Source organism: Microtus pennsylvanicus, chromosome 19, assembly GCF_037038515.1.
Source record: "Microtus pennsylvanicus isolate mMicPen1 chromosome 19, mMicPen1.hap1, whole genome shotgun sequence".
Lineage (NCBI taxonomy): Eukaryota > Metazoa > Chordata > Mammalia > Rodentia > Cricetidae > Microtus > Microtus pennsylvanicus.
The window spans coordinates 17718730-17738418 of NC_134597.1; the positions used below are offsets into that span (position 1 = coordinate 17718730).

The 19689-nt window shown below is 39.5% G+C and overlaps 1 protein-coding gene across 7 annotated transcripts in view; it reads right to left on the reverse strand.

The window, feature by feature from the left end:
* The window catches only part of Cadps2 (calcium dependent secretion activator 2), a 505709-nt gene that overhangs the window by 271153 nt on the left and 214867 nt on the right, over positions 1–19689 (reverse strand). For all 7 annotated transcript variants that reach the window (XR_012908510.1, XR_012908509.1, XR_012908508.1 and 4 more), the window contains exons 4-6: positions 16558–16638; positions 7852–8088; positions 3829–3950 (exon numbers count right to left, since the gene is read on the reverse strand). Coding sequence is in view for 4 of the 7 variants with exons in the window: in XM_075953365.1 (XP_075809480.1) it covers positions 3829–3950; positions 7852–8088; positions 16558–16638 (440 nt within the window). In the remaining 3 variants the exon portion in view is untranslated. The remainder of the gene's footprint in view (positions 1–3828; positions 3951–7851; positions 8089–16557; positions 16639–19689) is intronic.

Genomic DNA, 19689 nt, shown 5'->3' on the forward strand with positions numbered 1-19689 from the left:
ACTACAGGAATGAAATAGGCAATGGCTAAAACTCTTGATTATGTTTATTGGAAATATGGACTAAATAAGGCACCTTAATTAGTATCAGACAGAAGGATGAATTTATCTCCAACAAAGCACAAACTGTTGAAGCCATAAAAAATTTAGAAAACGTGTCTGAGGTGTAATTCAGAATGATGATGGAAGAGATGAATCTCTTTCCTGTTGTGCAAGACGAGTTTGGGATTAAAGCGACCGCACCAGAAAGTTGCAGTTGGTTAGCACTCAGGCGGTGTGTTCAAGACTATCTGCCCCCAGGAAACGGCCATACATTCAATTTTTTTTATTCATTTTAAAAGTCACTCAGTATTTGCAGCAAACCAGAAAGGTCAGGTTTCTTTGTAAAGAACAGTCTAAAGGAGTACTAGGTTACTACTACTGTAATACTTTCTCTGCAACAGTAAAGAGTTGACTAAAATATTCATGAATAAGTTCCCTATCAAAATATTTTATAACCATATTATCTTAGAGATTTAATGGGCAACAAATAATAAAACCTTTTATTTTGTGAAAGATTTTAGTGTTAAAGAAATACATAAATAAGCTGAATATAAGATTTTGTAGAAGCTATGCTAAATAAATAAAAGCCAACTATACAGAATAAACATTTCATGATTCCGTTCTTTTATCTTCCACCTTGATGTTTTTCTTTCCTGGAACAATGAGTAGAGGCAAGAACAGATTAAAAGTGGGTGTGACAAATCTTTTCAAACTATCTTTTAGGATACAGTATTGATGCAATTGAAAATTTTAGTACCTGTCATTTAACTTGTGAAACAATATACTTATAATATACATATTACAACCAAATAAAAAGTGCTTAAAAAGATTACATAAAAAAGGCACGGCCATGAGAACCCTTAGGCCAGTTGACCCTCACAGACTAGTAGGGAAGTTTAAATAAACAAATGTTAAGTGCCAGAAAAGAGCTCAAGGATTCAACTGTACTAGCGTGGTTTTGATTCTTCTGTGTTGACTAGACTTCAGGTAGATCAGCCATTGGGGTGGATGGGGAAACCTGGGGCTTTCATTTTCTGTTCCTAAGAAGCTTCTCCCATTTTTACTGACCAAAAGCACCATAGTGAATGAAAATGAAGGCACACTATAGAGATAAACACAAACAGTGCTAAAATCACGCATAAATTGACAGTCTTAACTGCATGAATTAATAAGAATGTAAGCCAAATCCAAAATTGGCACGTGAAGGTAGTCTGAAGGAAAACAGGAAAGTATACTAAACTTAAAAAAGAATAAAATCCTGTAAGATGAAAGTTAATTTATAAGATTTCTAAAATTATGTAAAAAAAAAGTTTAATTGGAGTTACCCTCCATGGGAGGTGGGAGAGGGGCAGGGATGATGATTGCCCTGGCCACCAGGTCATCAGATAAAGACTACTTACTGCCAGGCTTAGGATGTCAGCCTTGGTCCCAGAGACTTCCAAAACAATACAGACTAGTGGCATTTCTCTTGGTTTATTCTAGAACATTATTGCTGTAGATATCACGTACTGTGACCACAGGTCATAGAGCAGCAGTTCCTAATCTGTAGATCACAACCCATTTCGGGGTCACAAACCAGATATCCTGCATATCAGATATTTACACTACAATTCATAAAAGCAACAAGATTACAGGTATAAAGTAGTATCAAAAAATAATTTTAAGGTTGGGGTCACCACAACACGAGGAACTGTATTAAAGGGTTGCAGCATTAGGAAGGTTGACAACCACTGCCATAGAGCAATGAGGTTGATACCTGGATACTTCCTTCCTATTGGTCAGCTTCATTGTGCCGAGAGGTATGTATGTGCTATGTAGGTTGCTGTGAGAGACGAGTCATCACTTAATTGTGAATCCTGAGTGCCACAATGATGACCAGACTGGCAATGTATACCCATCAGAACAATAGTGGCATAAATTTTGCCAACCACTTTCTGTACGGTTTCCATACTCCACACCCAACATGCCAAGCAGTAACAATAATGAGTTGGTAAGAAAAGAAAAAAAAAGAGTTGGGAATAGAACATGCTAGGACCTAGAACTGCATTTAATTGTATACATATATGAAATGGAGGAGCAGTGGATTGGGTCCCAGGAAAAATGAAATGCTGCTTTGGGACACCACAAGACACTGTTTGCAACCTCTGATTGTAACACATAACCCTCTGGATCTTGCCCAAGTTCCTCCTTGAAACCAATGTGATTTCCACTGATGTCATCTTCAGTGTCTAGCCAATGCGGGCTAGGATTGCTACAGAAATTCCCTGAATGATCAAAGTGTACACTGTCATAATGCAAGAAAGAAAACAGATATGTTCTAAAAACAAGGTTCCAATGAACATTCGACTCCCTCAGGCCAGAGAGGCTTTTTTATGTTTTTCTTTCTTTTCTTTAAAAAGTTTATTTATTTATTTCACAATATGACATTCCCTTCCCTCCTCTCTTCCCATTTGCCACTTGCTCTACCCCCAACCCACTTTCTCTCTGTTTCTGTTCAGAAAGGGGCAGGCCTCCCAAGGGTACCAACAAAGCATGGCATATCAAGTTGCTGTATGAATAAGCATCTCCCCTTGTGTTTAGGCAGGGAAAGGCAATCTAGTATGAGGAATTGGTTCCCAAGAGTCAGCCAGAGAATTAGAGACAGCCCCTGCTTCCACTGTGTCCCCCAAATAGACCAAGCTACATAACTGTCACATATATGTACATATGCCTAGGTTGGTCCCATACAGGCTCCCTGGTTGTTGGTTCAAACTCTGAGTTCTACGAGCCAGCTTAGCTGTTTCTGTGGGTTTTCCTGTGATGTCCTTGACCCCTCTGACTGCTACTACTCTTTCTTCCTCTTTTCAGCAGGATTCCCAGAGTTCAGCCTAATGTTGGCTGTGGGTCTTTGCAACTGTTTCCATCAGTTACTGAATGAAGGTTCTCTGATCACAGTTGGGGTAGCTACCAATCTGATTACAGGAGATGGCCAGTTCAAGCTACATACCCACTATTGCTAGGAGTCTTAGCTTAGTCTTTGTAGATTCATGGGAGTTTCCCTTGCATCGGGTTTCTACCTGACCCTGAAATGCCTTCCCCTTTCCAGTCATCTCGTTTAGTATTTTCCATTCACACCCATCCCAATTCCTCAAGTTCCCATCCCCATTGGCCCCCATTCCACTCAGAGAATCTTTACTATTTCCCCTTCCCAGGGAGATCCATGCATTCCCCATGCATTACCTAACCCAGAGAAGAAATTTCTATTAGAGATAGTGAAGCTTCCCAAAGGTAAATCAGGTAAAGACAGTATCTTTTCAGCTTCATTAGTCATTTTCAAAGTTTGAAACATGGTAAGTCAGCACAAGACAGTTGCATCATTACTGATTTTTGTGTGGTATTATTCTTTAACGGCTTACTGTGCAGGATGTCTATACTATAGAATCATAGAAAAGGGGAAGCTACCATGACACAATTTCAGTAATTTACACAGGTTCAAAATAACCCCTGTACCAAAAACAAATGTTTTGTTGCATAGTGATCAGCTTCATATCTGTATCAATTTGAGAGGTAGTGGTGGTGGGGACATGGAAATAGTGGAAGAGAGGAGACAGGGAGGATTTGGAGGGGGGAAAAGAAAAAAGAAAATGATGTGATTATGTTTTAATTAAAAATATGTATCATAAAAAGAGAAATGTGATTCTAATACAGTTGATACAAAGCTAGCCAAATGGTTTCAGTTCCTAGGCATAATATCATATAAGATACTTTTAATCGGATGAAATAAAGTGTATTTTTTTCTAGTGAGCTTACTGTGGCCTTGAAGCTTCAGCCTGGTCTGTCTGGAGTTTTTCTCCTCCTTCCACTTCCATTGTACAGTAGACGATTCGATTAGGAGCAACTGACTTCAAACCTTGCACTTCCATTATGACAATCTAAAGATAAAACAATTTGAAATTAATATACAAGTGGATACTGGTAAGTAACACAGAGAAGTATCAGCATAGATAGTTGGGTAAGGATCTCATAAGGCCTCATTCCCACTCTTAGCTGAGGATCTATGGCAGTTGATGGCTTCTGGGAAGAGGAAAGCCAGTTTCCTTTAGAGGTGTAACGTGGCATATCGACTGTGGTACAGAGGGTGGCTTCAACTCATGCCCATTCAAGTCACACTAATTTTAGATTGTGTGGAATGAATATATATATATATATATATATATATATATATATATATATATATATTGACATACACATATACATGTATCTTGAAACAGTTGAAGAAGGGGAGTTAAGGTGCTGATATGATCAAAATACTTTATACACGTGTATGAAGCTTTCAAAGAATAAATAACACATTTAAAAGACACATTAAATAACACATTTAAAAGGATTTACAGTCAGAAGTAATCCAATCTTTAATCTAGTGTTATCACTAGTATGTCTGGTACATATAAATTAAAAAAAAATACAATCCTATAGGTCTAATTCCCAAGGAGGGGAACAAAACCAGCCCCAAGCATTAGTGAGAAAGAGCCAATAGTCACAGACCATCAGCTAACGGAATTGTAGCTGTTTCAGTTGATTCTCGACAAAATCGAATCATGATAGTACAGAAAATAAAACTGAGCTGTACTGTATGCTGCGTCGTCTCTCCTCGGTCTCTCTGTGGCTAATGAAATGAGAAGAAATAAAAGGAAAGGAGGCGTGTGTACAGCAGGTGTGGGAGCAATAAGGCTCCATGACAAGCAGGCAGCTGAGCAGAATGGTGGGATGTGATCATGTATCAGGAGACCCACAGGCAGGCCCAAGGGCTGCTAGCCTAATGTTAGTGTAAAAGTTCAACGTGAACTTAACCAGATCAACCCACAGATCCCTCGTGGAGTTAACGGACTCCTAGATTGTCAACCATGTGCTCTTCTTATTTTGCTTGATTTTAATGTACCTTTACATGGCTTGTTCTTGTGTTCTGCTTTATCCTTCCTTCTAAATGCTTTATACATGGAAATTATGCAGATGTGATTCCGTATGTCTAACTGCTTTGGATACCATAAACTTCCTTAACGTGTTCACTATATACTGCATGACCTGAGCGCAGGCACTGGTTAGGTGTTTCCCACCCACCAGTAAACAAAAAGTGGGTTGGCTGTCTTTGCTGCAGCCAACAGGCCCATAGCAGAAGTCAGATTCTAATGGAGATAATAAGCCACTGAGCCACAACCTGGCCGTGCGGCTGTGCCAAAAGGGAGCTCAGTAAGCAACAGGAACGGATAGGAAAAGGGGCCAGGAGCCATTCACTCAAGGGAAGGGCGTATGAGCAAAGCTTTTCAAGTCTGTATTTTACTTCCTGAACCCTGAACTCACATCTTAGTTTAGATGCATTCTACTCCCAGCACTTTGTAGGTAGTCTGAGTGAGTGAGTGAGTTCGAGGCCAGCCTGGTCTACTAGTCCCAGAACAGGCACCAAAGTTACATAGAAAAATCCAGTCTCAAAAAAGCAACAAACAAACAACAACAACAATAAAAAAAGATACATTCTACACTGGACCAGTTCCAAGCCTAAAAACTGATATGTGAGTGTTTTGCCTAAAGGGCCTGGCTGTTGGAAGGTTAGCCACTCATCCCTCAGGTATTCTAACCGTCCTTGCTTAGCATGATTTTCTTGGGATGCTGGGCACATAACTCATTCCTGAAACGCTGTGGGCACAGAAGACAGATTTGTATTCATCTGTGGGCACAAAATATCTGCCTTAGACAGATACGGCAATAAAGGCTGTCAAAACAATTTTATAAATATGCAAGTTTCTCAGACCACACAAAAGGAAGTTTCAGCTTGCATTCTTTTCTTTAGAGATTACATTGCTACCTCAATAGCTCAATCTAATATATTGGTAATAAAACAGAGAATAACAATTCAGTCACTTGGCATCACCATATAAGCCCAATCTTGACTTTGAAAGGGAAAAAGAACTCCTAAGTTACTCTAAGTTACTTATAATCTTTGAAGCCTTCTAAACATTAAAAAGGGAAATGCTCAGAACTGTATTTTTACTTCTGAATATTTATTAAGATGGAAAATTAAATATCATTAAAATTATTTTTTCTATATTATCTTCCCATAAATTTAAAATGCAAAATCTTATGAGAATAAAATTACACTGTAATTACATGATTTAGGAGAAAAAAAATTAAAAAAAAACGTTAGCATTTCTTTTTCTGTCAGTTAAATATCTATGGTAGGAGATGATGAGAAAATTCAAAGTATAATCCACTATGTAGTTCCAAATTAAACACTCAAGCTGTAGATGCAGAAAAAACCCTGGAGGCAAACCCATCAGGTAAACCCAGGATGAACTGAGTTACAAGACAGCCACATATTTTCACTCTGACACCAGACTTAACACATTTACCTACAAAGCATCCTGGAAGTAAAGAAAGACAGGCAGCTGTCACATCTTTAAGTCCGTTAGGTAAAGGAAAAATAAACAAGGACAGACGTTTGTTATTTTTCTGCTACCACTTAGCAAGATGAACATCATGGAAGAATGTAAAATCTAGCTCCCAAGATGGGATGTCCTCGTCGTGGCCAGTCAGCAAATACCAACAGTGGCATCGGGAATAACACAAAGCAAGAATCACAGTCCAAGGAAAAACTATAACACTCCAGTGGAAGCTTTGGGAGAAGGGCTGCAGATGGCTCAGTGAGTAAAGAGCGTGCTCTACAATCATGAGGCCCTGAGTTCAGATCCCCAGCACGCAGGTGTGGCAGCAATGCCTATAACCTTAGCACTGTGTACTGGGATGGGACTGCATTAGAGACAGCAGATCATGAGGGCTCATTGGCTAGCCAGGGAAGCAGAAATGGAGAACCCAGGGCTTCCAGTGAGAGACCCAGTCTCAAAAGGTAAGAAGGTAAAGACACTCTAATGTGAACCTCTGGCTTTTGCATGGGCCCCCACGAGTGTCAGCACAAATATGCAAACACACATACATACATCATTTCAGAAACTATAAATTTAGCCTTGACACTGCTGTCATTTGTATACAGAACAGTATCTTGAGTTAAAAAAACTGGAATGAAAGCTAAATGCTGACCTGACTCTGTAATAATAATACAGCCTTTTATCATCATTTACTTTACATAAGTTTTTTTTTTCCCAAAGACTTTCGTGGGAATAAGTGTGTAAGCCCACAGACGCAGTCCACAAGTCTAGAGTGGACACTGACACAGATTAACACACTCTCCTGAGAGACAGGAGTGAGCAGCCTCGACATCAGTAGTTTCTCTGGGTTAGTAGAAAATGGACACAGTTCTGAGGCTTTGAGGACACATTTCTAATCCTGTGCTATTTGTTCCTGTCCTGTTCTTATTTCCTATCTCTATAATCCAAGTAGAATTCCTCAAAAAGAATCTCTTCATCATTACAGCTCCTAACACTGTGCTTTACAGCATTGTGATTGATTAAGCTCCAGAATGCTAACCCCACAGGAGAAGTAAACTAAAACCCAAGTTAATCAAAAGCCAGATTAGACAGAGTCACTTATACGTTTAAATTCTATCTGCACCCCTGTGTATTTGAGGCTTTGTCAATGTACTTACACTGGCTTAAAGGACACATACCCACGACTCATGGCTGTTTCATTCATTCTTAACATGGGTGCTACATTGAAAACAACTTGTATTCATCTGGATATGGAACCTATTGGTTCAGACAACGAGGGCTGCTTCAACATTTCCTAAACACACTCTCCGGCTTTAAATTCCAAACCTTACCAGGAAAGTCAAAGGCATTCCAGCACAGCTCATGTCTGTGGGGAGTGAGAGGGAAAGTCACTTACCTCTAAGGTGAAAGACAGCACCACATCAGACTTGGACAGCTGGATCTCATTCTCGTCTCCCAGGTCCAAAAATGCAGAATTCTGGGAACGCTTTAACTTTTGTAATTTAAATTCTGGGCCACCTTTTGAAACAGGAAGACTTTCTAAATTGGCCATTAGCAAATTCACGGAGGCCCGCAACTCTTCTATGTACATGTTCTCCATTTCTTTTGAGATAAATCTGGGGAATCTTCTTTCCTTAAAAACAGTTAAAAAGAAAATGATGTTAGGGCAGCCCCATTACAGCTATACCAGAAGTGACTACATGATACCATGGCTCACCTGTACGGTTCTATGACACTTTCCATATCTGGGGGTTTAAAAGCCCCAGGTTTTGGTAGTCTTGAATTTTGCATACAAATGGATGGAAATAGAAAACACTATCCTAAGTGAGATAAGCCAGACCCAAAAAGAGGAACATGGGATGTACTCACTCATATTTGGTTTCTAGCCATAAATAAAGGACATTGAGCTTATAATGCATGTTCCTAGAGAAGCTAAATAAGAAGGTGAACCCAAAGACAAACACATAGGCATCCTCATGAATATTAACCTTCATCAGGCGATGAAAGGAGACAGAAACAGAGGAGCACAGGACAGAAATCTCAAGGTCCAAATCAGGAGCAGAAGGAGACGGAGCACGAGCAAGGAACTCAGGACCGCGAGGGGTGCACCCACACACTGAAACAATGGGGATGTTCTATCGGGAACTCACCAAGGCCAGCTGGCCTGGGTCTGAAAAAGCATGGGATAAATCCGGACTAGCTGAACATAGAGGACAATGAGGAATACTGAGAACTCAAGAACAATCACAGTGGGTTTTTGATCCTACTGCACGTACTGGCTTTGGGGGAGCCTAGGCAGTTTGGATGCTCACCTTAGGAGACCTGGATAGAGGTGGGCGGTCCTGGGGCTTCCCACAGGTCAGGGAACCCTGATTGCTCTTCGAGCAGATGAGGGAGGGTGACTTGATCGGGGGAGGGGGAGGGAAATGGGAGGCAGTTGCGGGGAGGAGGCAGAAATCCTTAATAAATAAATAAATTTAAAAAATAAAAATAAAAAAAATAGTCTTGACAATATCTAAAAGTACATTGGATATTCTATGTAGTATAAGGATGGAGGTGGGTCTTGTATCTATCTGTTGCTTTCATTGGTTAATTAATAAAGAAAACTGCTTGTCCTCATAGGACAGAAAATTAGGTAGGCGGAGTAAACAGAACAGAATGCTGGGAGAAAGAAGCCGAGTCAGTCAGTCGCCATGATTCTCCCGCCAGACACAGACGCAGGTTAAGATCCTCCCTGGTAAGCCACAGCTCGTGGTGCTAAACAGATTATTAGAAATGGGTTAAGCAAAGATGTGAGAATGAGCCAATAAGAGGCTAGAACTAATGGGCCAAGCAGTGTTTAAAAGAATACAGTTTCCTTGAAATTATTCCAGGGTAAAGCTAGCCGGGTGGCGGGACACAGCCTGCCACTCCTTACTACAGTATGGAATGAATAACATTGCATATATTCTTTCATATTTTCATTATAATAAGATGAGCACAGGTAAAAACAGATATAGTGGAACAGCTTAGTGTATAAATACATCTCAGTGAGCTCCATCTTTGAAGGACTTGGAGTAAGTAAGTGGTGTGCAAGAAAACACTCAGGACACGCTGCTCTGCCAATCAGAGGAACATTTTCCTGGCACCAATCTCACCGTACATGTACAACACCATTGGGAAGTTATACCCTCTGTACATGAGTACTCACACTAAAACCCCCTTCACTGCAAATATTATGGATATATTTCTAGAACTGGAAATGTTCACGTTGCACAAACACGCAAAGATTCTTTATGGCTGCAATTCAGTCTTTCACTAAGGTTTAGAATAAAACTGAGTTTAAAGCAAAAGGCCAATTTATGACAGAAATCTGTTAAATGAAAAAGAGATAACAATATTAATCTGGGACATTCTATTTTATTTCAGGAGTATATTGACCGCTTATTTTTTTTTACCTCTGCAATCATTTTCTCACTTATTATACTCAATTAAAAGTGACATCCTGGGGGCTGGAGACATGGCTCAAACAGTAGAGAGTACTTGTTATTTCAGCAGAGCTGAAATTGTTCCCAGCACCCATCTGTAAGTTCAGTTCCCGGGGCTCCAACTGCCCTTGTTGACCCCCACAGGCATGCGTATGGTACACAGACATACCTGCAGGCCAAGCACTCACACTCACAATATAAATAAATTGAAATCTAAAACATAACATCCAAAACGTTAATATTTAGAGCTAAATTGTCCTCCGAGAAGGTAGGTTATGCTAATTTATACTCCATAAAACAGCAAAACAGAACATATTTTCTGTCTTTACTCCTTGCTAACTTGGCACTTGGCTCTTCTCTGCAATGTCAAGAGGATGTATCTATTATGTGAAGTCCAGAGTTCCGCCACTCTAAGGCGGAAACTAAAGGCTTGAGGATGAAGGCTTTATAAGGTCCCATTTCAAATGATTTTTGAATGTTCCAGAAAATCTCAGCCTCATTGTTGTTTCCATTTGTGTCACTGAGAACCTCATCTTTAATAATCCCCTCACAGCAGCTGGATACATTCAGCTTGCTCCTAACGGATGCATCAGACTCACCAGCACTGGGCTGTTAACTGCAAGGACTAGGGCATCAGGTCAGGAATCAACTTAGGAGTCCAGCTGCCTGCTTGCTCTCCTCTCCTCCACTTTAACCTTCAGATACTTCTCTTAAAATCATTTACACACAATCAATATTAAAATACATATTTTTACAAACATCACCTTTCTGCATTAATAATTAATTTTCCTCAAGACCCTTATGTTGGATGCCTCATCACTTAATCGAAATTTTGCATATCCAGCAGGAAAATTTTTCAGGTTCCTTACAAAATAATAAAGGTGACTCAATGTTGTTTCAACGAAGACAAAAAAGGAAAAAGAAGTCATTAAACCACAGCTATGTATATTTTTATGATTTAATTAATTTTATGTATTTGAGTCTATCTGATACCTGCAGATGTCAATAGAGGGCGCTAAACCACAGCTATGTATATTTTTATGATTTAATTAATTTTATGTATTTGAGTCTATCTGATACCTGCAGATGTCAATAGAGGGCGCTAGGTTCCGCCTAGCACTGGAGTTAGGGATAATTTTGTCTTCTCTTGAGAATAACATGTGCTCTTGAACACTAAGCCATCTCTCCAGCCCTAGTTATATATTTTTGGACAAGTTTTAAAAGCTTTGTAAGGGGCGGGGAAGAATTATGTGAAGGTCAGAAATGAGCAGAAGGATGAGGGACCTGTTTGGAAATAAAAGGGTAATGCTCATCTTTAACCACCAGGGGGCCAGGTACTGCGTTACACTTCCCTTATACTAGCGATTAATCCTTCCAGAGAAGCTACGAGTTAGCTTTTGTGATTTTGTCTGAAAAAGATGTAAATGTTTGTCTCCTATTTAAAATAGCCCATGGCTACAATATAAGTCTGCATTTTAAATTAACCACTTTATAACAAATTCAAGAAAGTTAAAGGACACCCAAAAACTTTTTTCTCAGATTCTCTTGGAATAATTTTTTACTCTTCCACTGCCTTGCCCACTGATAATGCACTGAATAAAACACTACGTTTTCATTTTCTAATTGTATGGACTTCATAGTTTTGCCTATTAAAATTCTATGTTCACAGAGGAGCAAAAAGAAAAAGAAAAAACTTGAGACATATTTGAAAGCTCAAATACATCATTTTTTTCCCCAAATTTCTAAGGTGTTGCTTTTATGAAACCTAGCATTAGTACATAGCAGAAACCTGTTTGTATTTAGGTATTGCTAAACATACTTCACCATCATCTGTCAAACAGGAAACTGATTGGCATCATTAAAATCAATTTATTATTTCAGTTTTGTGGGAAACTGACTATATTACATTTTTATTTATTTTGTGAAAAAAATCCTCATAAACCTTCTTTTAAAGATTCGGTATTTATAGGAAATATTCCACCAACTTCATTTAACCCTGCTTTTGTTGACCCTTGTAAAGAAAGTGTCGATCATAGATCAGGACACAAGTTAAATATCATTTATGTGAATGGGATTAGACATTATTTTCAAGTTGTTTAACTATGAGTTTTCACCATCAATGAAATTCTAATTTGTCCCCATCTGATATGGTGATACATGTTATTACATTTGGCCCATCTGATATGGTGATACATGTTATAACATTTGGCCCCATCTGACATGGTGATACATGTTATAACATGAAAGTTTGTCTTCTGCAAAGGTCTCTATTATTGTTGCTCATTGCTTCATGTTCTCTGTACTTTTCTCCTCCCTTTCTTGCCGAGCCCATTGGTGAGTCTCCCTAAGATGATACATCTTTCTTTTGTCCTTCATGACTGCTCAGGTGGGGTTCCTTTAATCCAAAAATATGAAATGCTCCAAAATTTGAAACTTTTTGAGCACTTTGATGCCACATACCTAATGTGTGATAAATATAGTCAAAACTTAGGTGTACCAAGTAAACAGCTGTACAAAGTCACCTTCAGCCTACTCAATTAAGGGATGAAATATCAGGGTAATAGACTTTCTATTGAGACAAGGTCCTACTGCTGAAACTACTCAAGCATACAAAAATATGCTAAAAGCTGAAGAATTTCAAATCTGGAATACCTCTGTTTCCAGTTAATCTGTATTAATTTTAGGATTACAGTATCATTTGAACTAATGAATGTAGTAGACTCAGTACAAAGGCAATGGAAGTATTTGCAAATGTGAAAAAATTTCAGTTATCTCAACCATACTGAAAGTCTCTCTTTCTTCCTATTTAAGAATGCTCCTGCATGGGAGAAGTCAAGAGTCTCACAAATATGTCAGGAATTCAGTCCTGCCCTGGCTTTCTGATGATAATGTGTAGTAAAGATTCCACCATTCAGAAGACATTCACATGGGCTGCAGAGATGCCTGAGAGAGTAATGGCACGTTCCACTCTGCTGAGGACAGAGTTTCGAGTCCCAGCACCCGTGTGGCATCTTACAACTGTCCTAAACGCCAGTTATGCTGGATCTAGTGCCCTCTTCTGGTCTCCACGGGCACCCAGGCATGCACACAGTATACATACATACTATACATACATACGTGTAGGCAATCATATTCCTGTCAGTAACCTTTTACCCATGCTCCTATGAGAGAAAAAACAAAACAAAACAAACAAACAAAAAAACACTCACTGGTTCACTAAGCTGGACTCGAGTGAAGTATTTCTTTTAGTGTGACACCAATTCCCTGTGTGAGCTGACTAAATGTTTGTTCACAACTTCCCAGTAATAGGGATGCAATGACTGTATGGGTATGCCTCATTCAGAAAGCTTTGAAAGACCATTAAGCAAAGAGACTAATTTGTACTGAAGAGCAGCAATTCTGCCTCAAGACAACAAACCCAGAAGCCCTACTTGAATCTCCCTGCTACAGGCCTGCTCTGCAGCTGCAGACATAAGGCCCCACTGCCTCCTAACTGAGTTTCCAAGCTGCCACATAGATAGATATATAGACAGCCATAGGTAGAGAATATCCTTTCTTCTTCTCCATCTATCTGACTTCCTGTGGGTTCTGTCTCTGTAGGAAGCCTACCTAATATGGGGAAGAGAAGCCTGAGTGTCCAAAAAAGATGGTTGTGAGAAGGACATGGGGTCTTGTCCTTGACCTTGACCTTCCTTGACCTTGAAGCAAGGAAGAAAGGGTCATGATAGATGAAATGAACTGAGCCAGGTTCAGAACTCAGGTATTTAAGGTCAGTAGAGCAAGAGACCAATCACAGAGCACGGAACAACAGCTCACACTCACGGGCATAGTACCTTCAAAGGCTTTTGCAGAGACTCGCTGGCTGTTGTGTTGCTGGTGAGGGGTGGAGGCTGGAAGACCAGCTAAAGGGACAGAACAAATGCTTTGATGTGAAGCAGAGGTGGATGAAGCCAAACAGAAGAGGAAAAATGGCAACAACTGTCAGGTGGAACTATTTCACAAGTAGAAGCAAGCAGAAAGTGCGGTGGCTCCTGTCTATAATCTCAGCACTCAAGAAGCTGAGGCAGAGTGGTCAGGCTACTCTCCGAGGTTACTTACCCTTGGCTACAGTGAGATCGTGTCTGAAAACATAAGTAGAAGCAAAAGGGTTTCCTAACAAGTTTTTCATGAAGCATGAGAAAAAGAAAGAAGTCAAATATGATGCTGTTTTTTTTGTTGTTGTCTTTTTTATTTTTTTGGCTTGAGTGACAGAAAAAAAAATGGTGCTGCTCAGAGCTACCTGACCACTCATCCTTCTTCCTGCACAGCCAACCTCATGGATCTGTTTTCTTGGTAGTAACAATAATCTTCCATAGTTTAGCAACACAGCATCTTATCACTTCTCATGAGCCTTCCCAAATAAAATAGGAGCTGTATTTGGCATGTAGGAATATTTCTGTCTTGTCTTAGTCCAAGGCAATTATATTCGTCTGGCTCTATCTTAAGCACTCAGGATAGTGCTTGCTCATAGTAGTGGATGCCCAGCAAATATTGTGCAAAATCTAAATAATCTGCATATTGCTGCACATCTAAAAAGAACACAAGGACTTAGCTCCAGCTTTTCCTAGCCTTGTTAGCATCCCCTAACTTCTTCCTTGGCTAAGATAATAAAAATGGATATCCCCTATTATTTGACGCAATATCTGTTAGACTAAGAAATTTGCAAATGTAGACAGTAACCAGCCCCTGGAGGCCAGGACAAGGCCAGTGACCTAGTCTATTTATGCAGTAGCTCTGTGACATGGGAAAAATGAGTAGCCTTCCAAAACCTCAGCATCATCTATAGAACCCATGCTACCACCTGCCCTTGTGGCTCACGGTGCAGTGAAAGAGGCATCAATCCACACGGTCACTGTGGTGACAAATTAGGCCTCTGTAGTAACAAGTCCAGTTTATAACGAGGCAACTGTAAGGTGCATCTAGACATATCTCTGGATTCTTTCCTAGCCTTTGACCTATAAGAAAGGCAACTAGCCCACTAGGCAGGATCAAAGAGGCTGGCATTTCCTGTAAGACTGCTTCATCTCTACAATTTCCAGGAGCTTTCAACTGCTGGATTTCTGCGCTGTGGATTGCACAGTGTACATTCTGGAATGGTTCAGTGCGTCTATCAATTTCCGGAGGCCAGCAGGAAGGCAATTCTCTTCAACCCTGCTCTCTGTATGCACATCACTCTTCCGCCTCTCAGTCACAGCATCCCACATGGTAGGTCATCTGGAGAGTCTCCCTCTAGAAATCTGCCTTGTTTCACACAACCTACCACCAACTCAATTTCCCAATTTCTGTTTGTCTTTCTCTTTTTCTGTGCAATATCTCAATCTGTTCTCTAGCATTAAATTTAGACAGGCAGAGTATTAACACTCTGAAAATATCATATAATCACAAATATATTTTTTTTCTTGGCAGAAGCATACAATGTAATGTTGGAGTCAGAATATGAAACGAATTTCCAGTGCTGGAAAAATTCACTGTCTTGGCTTAGGTGGATAGACATATACTCATTCAGTAGTAAATGCTTATGAATGCTGATATACATGTTAGATAAGAGAGAGGTGAGAGAAAAGAGAGAGAACATGGGAGAGAGGAGAAAGATATAGAAAGGAAAAGATAGAGAGAGGGGAAGGAACAGAGAGAGGAGAGACAGAGAGAGAGACACAGAGAGAGACAGAGAGAGACAGAGAGAGAAGGAGGCAGGAAAAGCCACACAGGAGAGAGGGAAGGAGGGAAAAAAGAGAGAATGAGAGAGAGAGAGAGAGAGAGAGAGAGAGAGAGAGAGAGAGAGAGAGAGAGAGAGAGAGGATAAAGGAGGAGGAGGAGAAGGGCATTCTATCCACCCACTACTCAGTTTTTGTTCAGCAGAAAGAAAAGGAAGTCTTAAGTCATTGAACTAAATCAATCTACCAATTCACACCAAAGAATAGTTTTAATAACCTGCCAATTCATACGAAAGAATAGTTTTGGTGGTTAAGATGCATCTCTCTAAATATTCAAATTATTAAAAAGGAACTAAGCTTTTGTTTTAAGTATATTTTTGTTCTCAGAAATCGTGATTATGCAAGTAAAAATCTCTAGGATTATTAAAGAAAACACATTTCATCTGTCATATTCTGTACTATAAATTTCAAATTATACTTTAGACAGTCAATCATTCTATCAAGTTGGCACCACTATTTGCCAAGGATTGTGCTTGAAATTTTGGAATACGATCTTATAAGGAAACCTTTCTCCCTGAAAAAAAAAAAAAAATATATATATATATATATATATATATATATATATATTCTAGTGCAATATTAAAACCTTTTCAGGTCTTGTTAGCAGTTAAACAAAAAATTCAGATTCTTTTAAATTACTACTTTTAAATTATCACTGAATTTGGACAACTCACATAGTAAGCATAGAAACTCCAAGTAGATAGTCTATTCCATTTAGAAAATATGAATTCAAATATTTGGGATGAAGAAGTTATTCATATAGAAGAGCAAACCATAAGTCATGTTGGGCATGTTTGTCTGGGTCAAGCATGATTTGGCAGACAGACATTCAGACAAGAAAAGATATGCGGTACCGCATGTTACCCAGCATAACAAACATACCTTTGCCATTTTCTCTGCCAACTGCAGGCGGCCATCGAGCTCCCTTCTGATCTGGGCTGCTTGCTCGTCAGCGTTATCCAGCTTAAAATGAAAAGAAATGCACGTGGGTATAAAATGGGACCTCACTGGCATAAAAACAAAGTCAAAATGACTAAGAAATTCTCAGTAAATCCCCTCCGCTACCTAGTCAGAAGTCTGCTTGGTTCCACTGTAGCCTAATAATATTACTTTTCATTGGGCTTTAGTTACAAAATTTTAAATTTGAAAGATTCAATAGCTCCATTTATTAAGTAATCTTAATCACTGCAATAACCCTGTGCCAAATGTGTTTGCAACAAACCTAAAACAAGAAGTCCTTGTTTCCTTGAGGTTGACACAACTCATTATCAAATTTCATTATCCCATTCTCCTCTCTTCCAGGTCAGTCCTGAGCACTTATATTGATGAATTTCTTACTTGGTTCTCTTTTGGATGACAAGACATCGATTAACATTTCATTTCTTATTTCCTACTTTTTAAAAGCATCTCTTCAATTTTTTGGTCTCCATGAATGCTAGTCAGTGAAAGCACGGCTTGATTGACAACTTTCTGCCATTGAAGGCTGCATCCTAGTGATGGCTCACACGCGGCCAAGACATGTTCGCACATTTCTACAGACAAGCATTGCCTTAGAGCTCTACTTTCGGGTTTGAAATTCGACAGCCGGTAAATAAAAATGTAATCATTATCTTTCAGAAATCCCCCACATATATGGAAAATTATTCCCACTTGTTAATTGAAATTATCAAGTTTTACTATAATCTCCTCATGCTTATCCCCCTTCCCAATTACTCAATCTTCTTTTATTAATTCATCGTAAGACGTTAAATTTGTGGTATTCACTGGTAAATTCCTTCCCACTTCAATCCATTTTCTTTTTTCTATCCTAATTATCAGAAGCTAGACCAAAGGATGTAACCATATTTTATTAAAGATAATTTAAATATTTATGTGTATGTGTGTGAGTATGACTGCATCCCACATATGTGTAGATGTTCTTGGAGGACAAAAGAGGGTGTTGATCTCACAGATCTAGAGAAACAGGTGGTTCTGAGTGCTGTTATTTATTTTTTCCACTGGGGGAAAAATACAATAAAAAGGTGATTTTTATCTAAAGGAGTCATAGATTTTCCTCTCAGAACATTAGTATTTGAAGAAGTCACAAAACCCTTCAAATTTCACCAGAGCAATGTTTACCTCATTAAAGATATACTCTTTAGATCAACAGTTTTACTTATGTATTTTTCAAGACAGGGTTTCTCTGTGTAGCCTGAGCTGTCTGTTCTTTAGACCAGGTTGGCCTCACACTCAGATATGCGTGCCTCTGCTTCTCACGTGCTGGGATTAATGGCATGCGCCCCCATAATCTAGCTGTTTTACTTAATTTTAAAGAAGGGTTGTTCCACTCGTTTCTGAATTTTAATGGGGTTCGTTTTGCAAGAGACACTGAACGACGTTAAAAATGCCCGTGTCTTCACTGCATCTGTCTGAGGATGTAGGCAAAGGAAAGTATTCTTCAGCGATCAGGAGTCCTAACTTCACTGAGCAATGCTGATCCCTCCTGGTATCTTATTATAATCACAGCTCTCTCCTTTTGCCCAGCCCCCAACTAGTTAGTTTTGATAATGATGAACTTCATGTTACACAATGCTTAAAAATACATTCTGCTACAGAAAAGAGGATTATAATTTACATAACAAAATAAGAGATACTCCCCAGAGAAGGCAACGTTGATAAACAATGGGGAGCTTTGAGTCTGAAGCCTGTGACCTCCTTGCAGTCTCAAAGGTCAGAGTGTCCTTCTGAATACTCACGTTCAAAACTAGCGTCACTGACTAAAAACTCTGAAGTGTGTGTGTCTCTGGCTACAACACACCATGGGAGACCCAGACTTACCTTTAACTATCTACTTAAAAGTTCAACTTACTCAAAGAAAAGGCATATTGAATTTAATGGTCCCAGAAGAAATAAATCTTATACTTTGACTCATTCTGCTGAGCACACAATGCCATGTTCTAAGTGATATGTTATCTACCCCATTCCTTAAGTCCTAAATACAGGGGTTGTCTTTGCCCTCTCCTTCCTAAACAGCTCAGGCCCAATGTACCTACAGTCATACAGAGCAAGCCTAGAGCTACATAGTTGAAGACATGTGTACCTGCAACACTTCACCCGATCTCTTTTTGTACATGAATAGTATGTATACCTGCGTATGTGTATGTGTACACATATGACCTTCAAGCTCCATCAAGTATATCCCATTTTGCAAACAGCTACAAATACTTTTACGAAATAATTAAGAATAAAAGTGATGGGATGGGGGAGATAGCCCAGGGAGTGAAGTGCTGCGTGAATACCTAAGTCCAGGTACTCAGCACATATATAAAAAGCCAGGTGTGGGATGTAGCGATACACATCTGTAAGCTCAGAATTGGGCAGGCAGCAAAATGAGAATTCCTCACCTTGGCTGGAGAACCACCACCTTAGCCAATCAAAACGCACCTGGTTCAGTAAGAGACCACATTTCAAAAATAGGCAGAGGTTGACTGAAGAGAACTGAGAACTGACACCAACCTCTGACCTCCACATGCACACACACACACACACACACACAACACACATATTACACATATAAGGGAACACATATACACACCTGTACACATAAATATATTCTCAAAAAGGGAGTAAAGGAGAAAACAATTTCTTTGTTCTTTAAACCCTCGGTGCAACCTAAATAAGTGATTTTGCACACACGCAAGGGAGTATGGTGTTCAAGAGAAAGTAAAGCCCGAGAAATTAGAGAGTGAGCTTTTGGAGATACTGGTGACACAGCAGAAGCCATTGCTGAGCATACAGCTATGTGGCCTCAGAGGCTGCAGCAGAGGATAGCAGGCAAGCCTCCACTTGAGCAGTGCACCCTCTATTGCAATTTCATCTCCTCCAAGTACGTGATTTCAATATTTTATGTGACAAAAGATTACTTACCACACAGATGTCTTTCATAGCACTGGGGACAGGACTTTTTAAAGAGTGTCACTCAACCCTGACCATGACAGATGCACAAAAGCCCCTCTCTTCTCAGCAAGGCCTCTA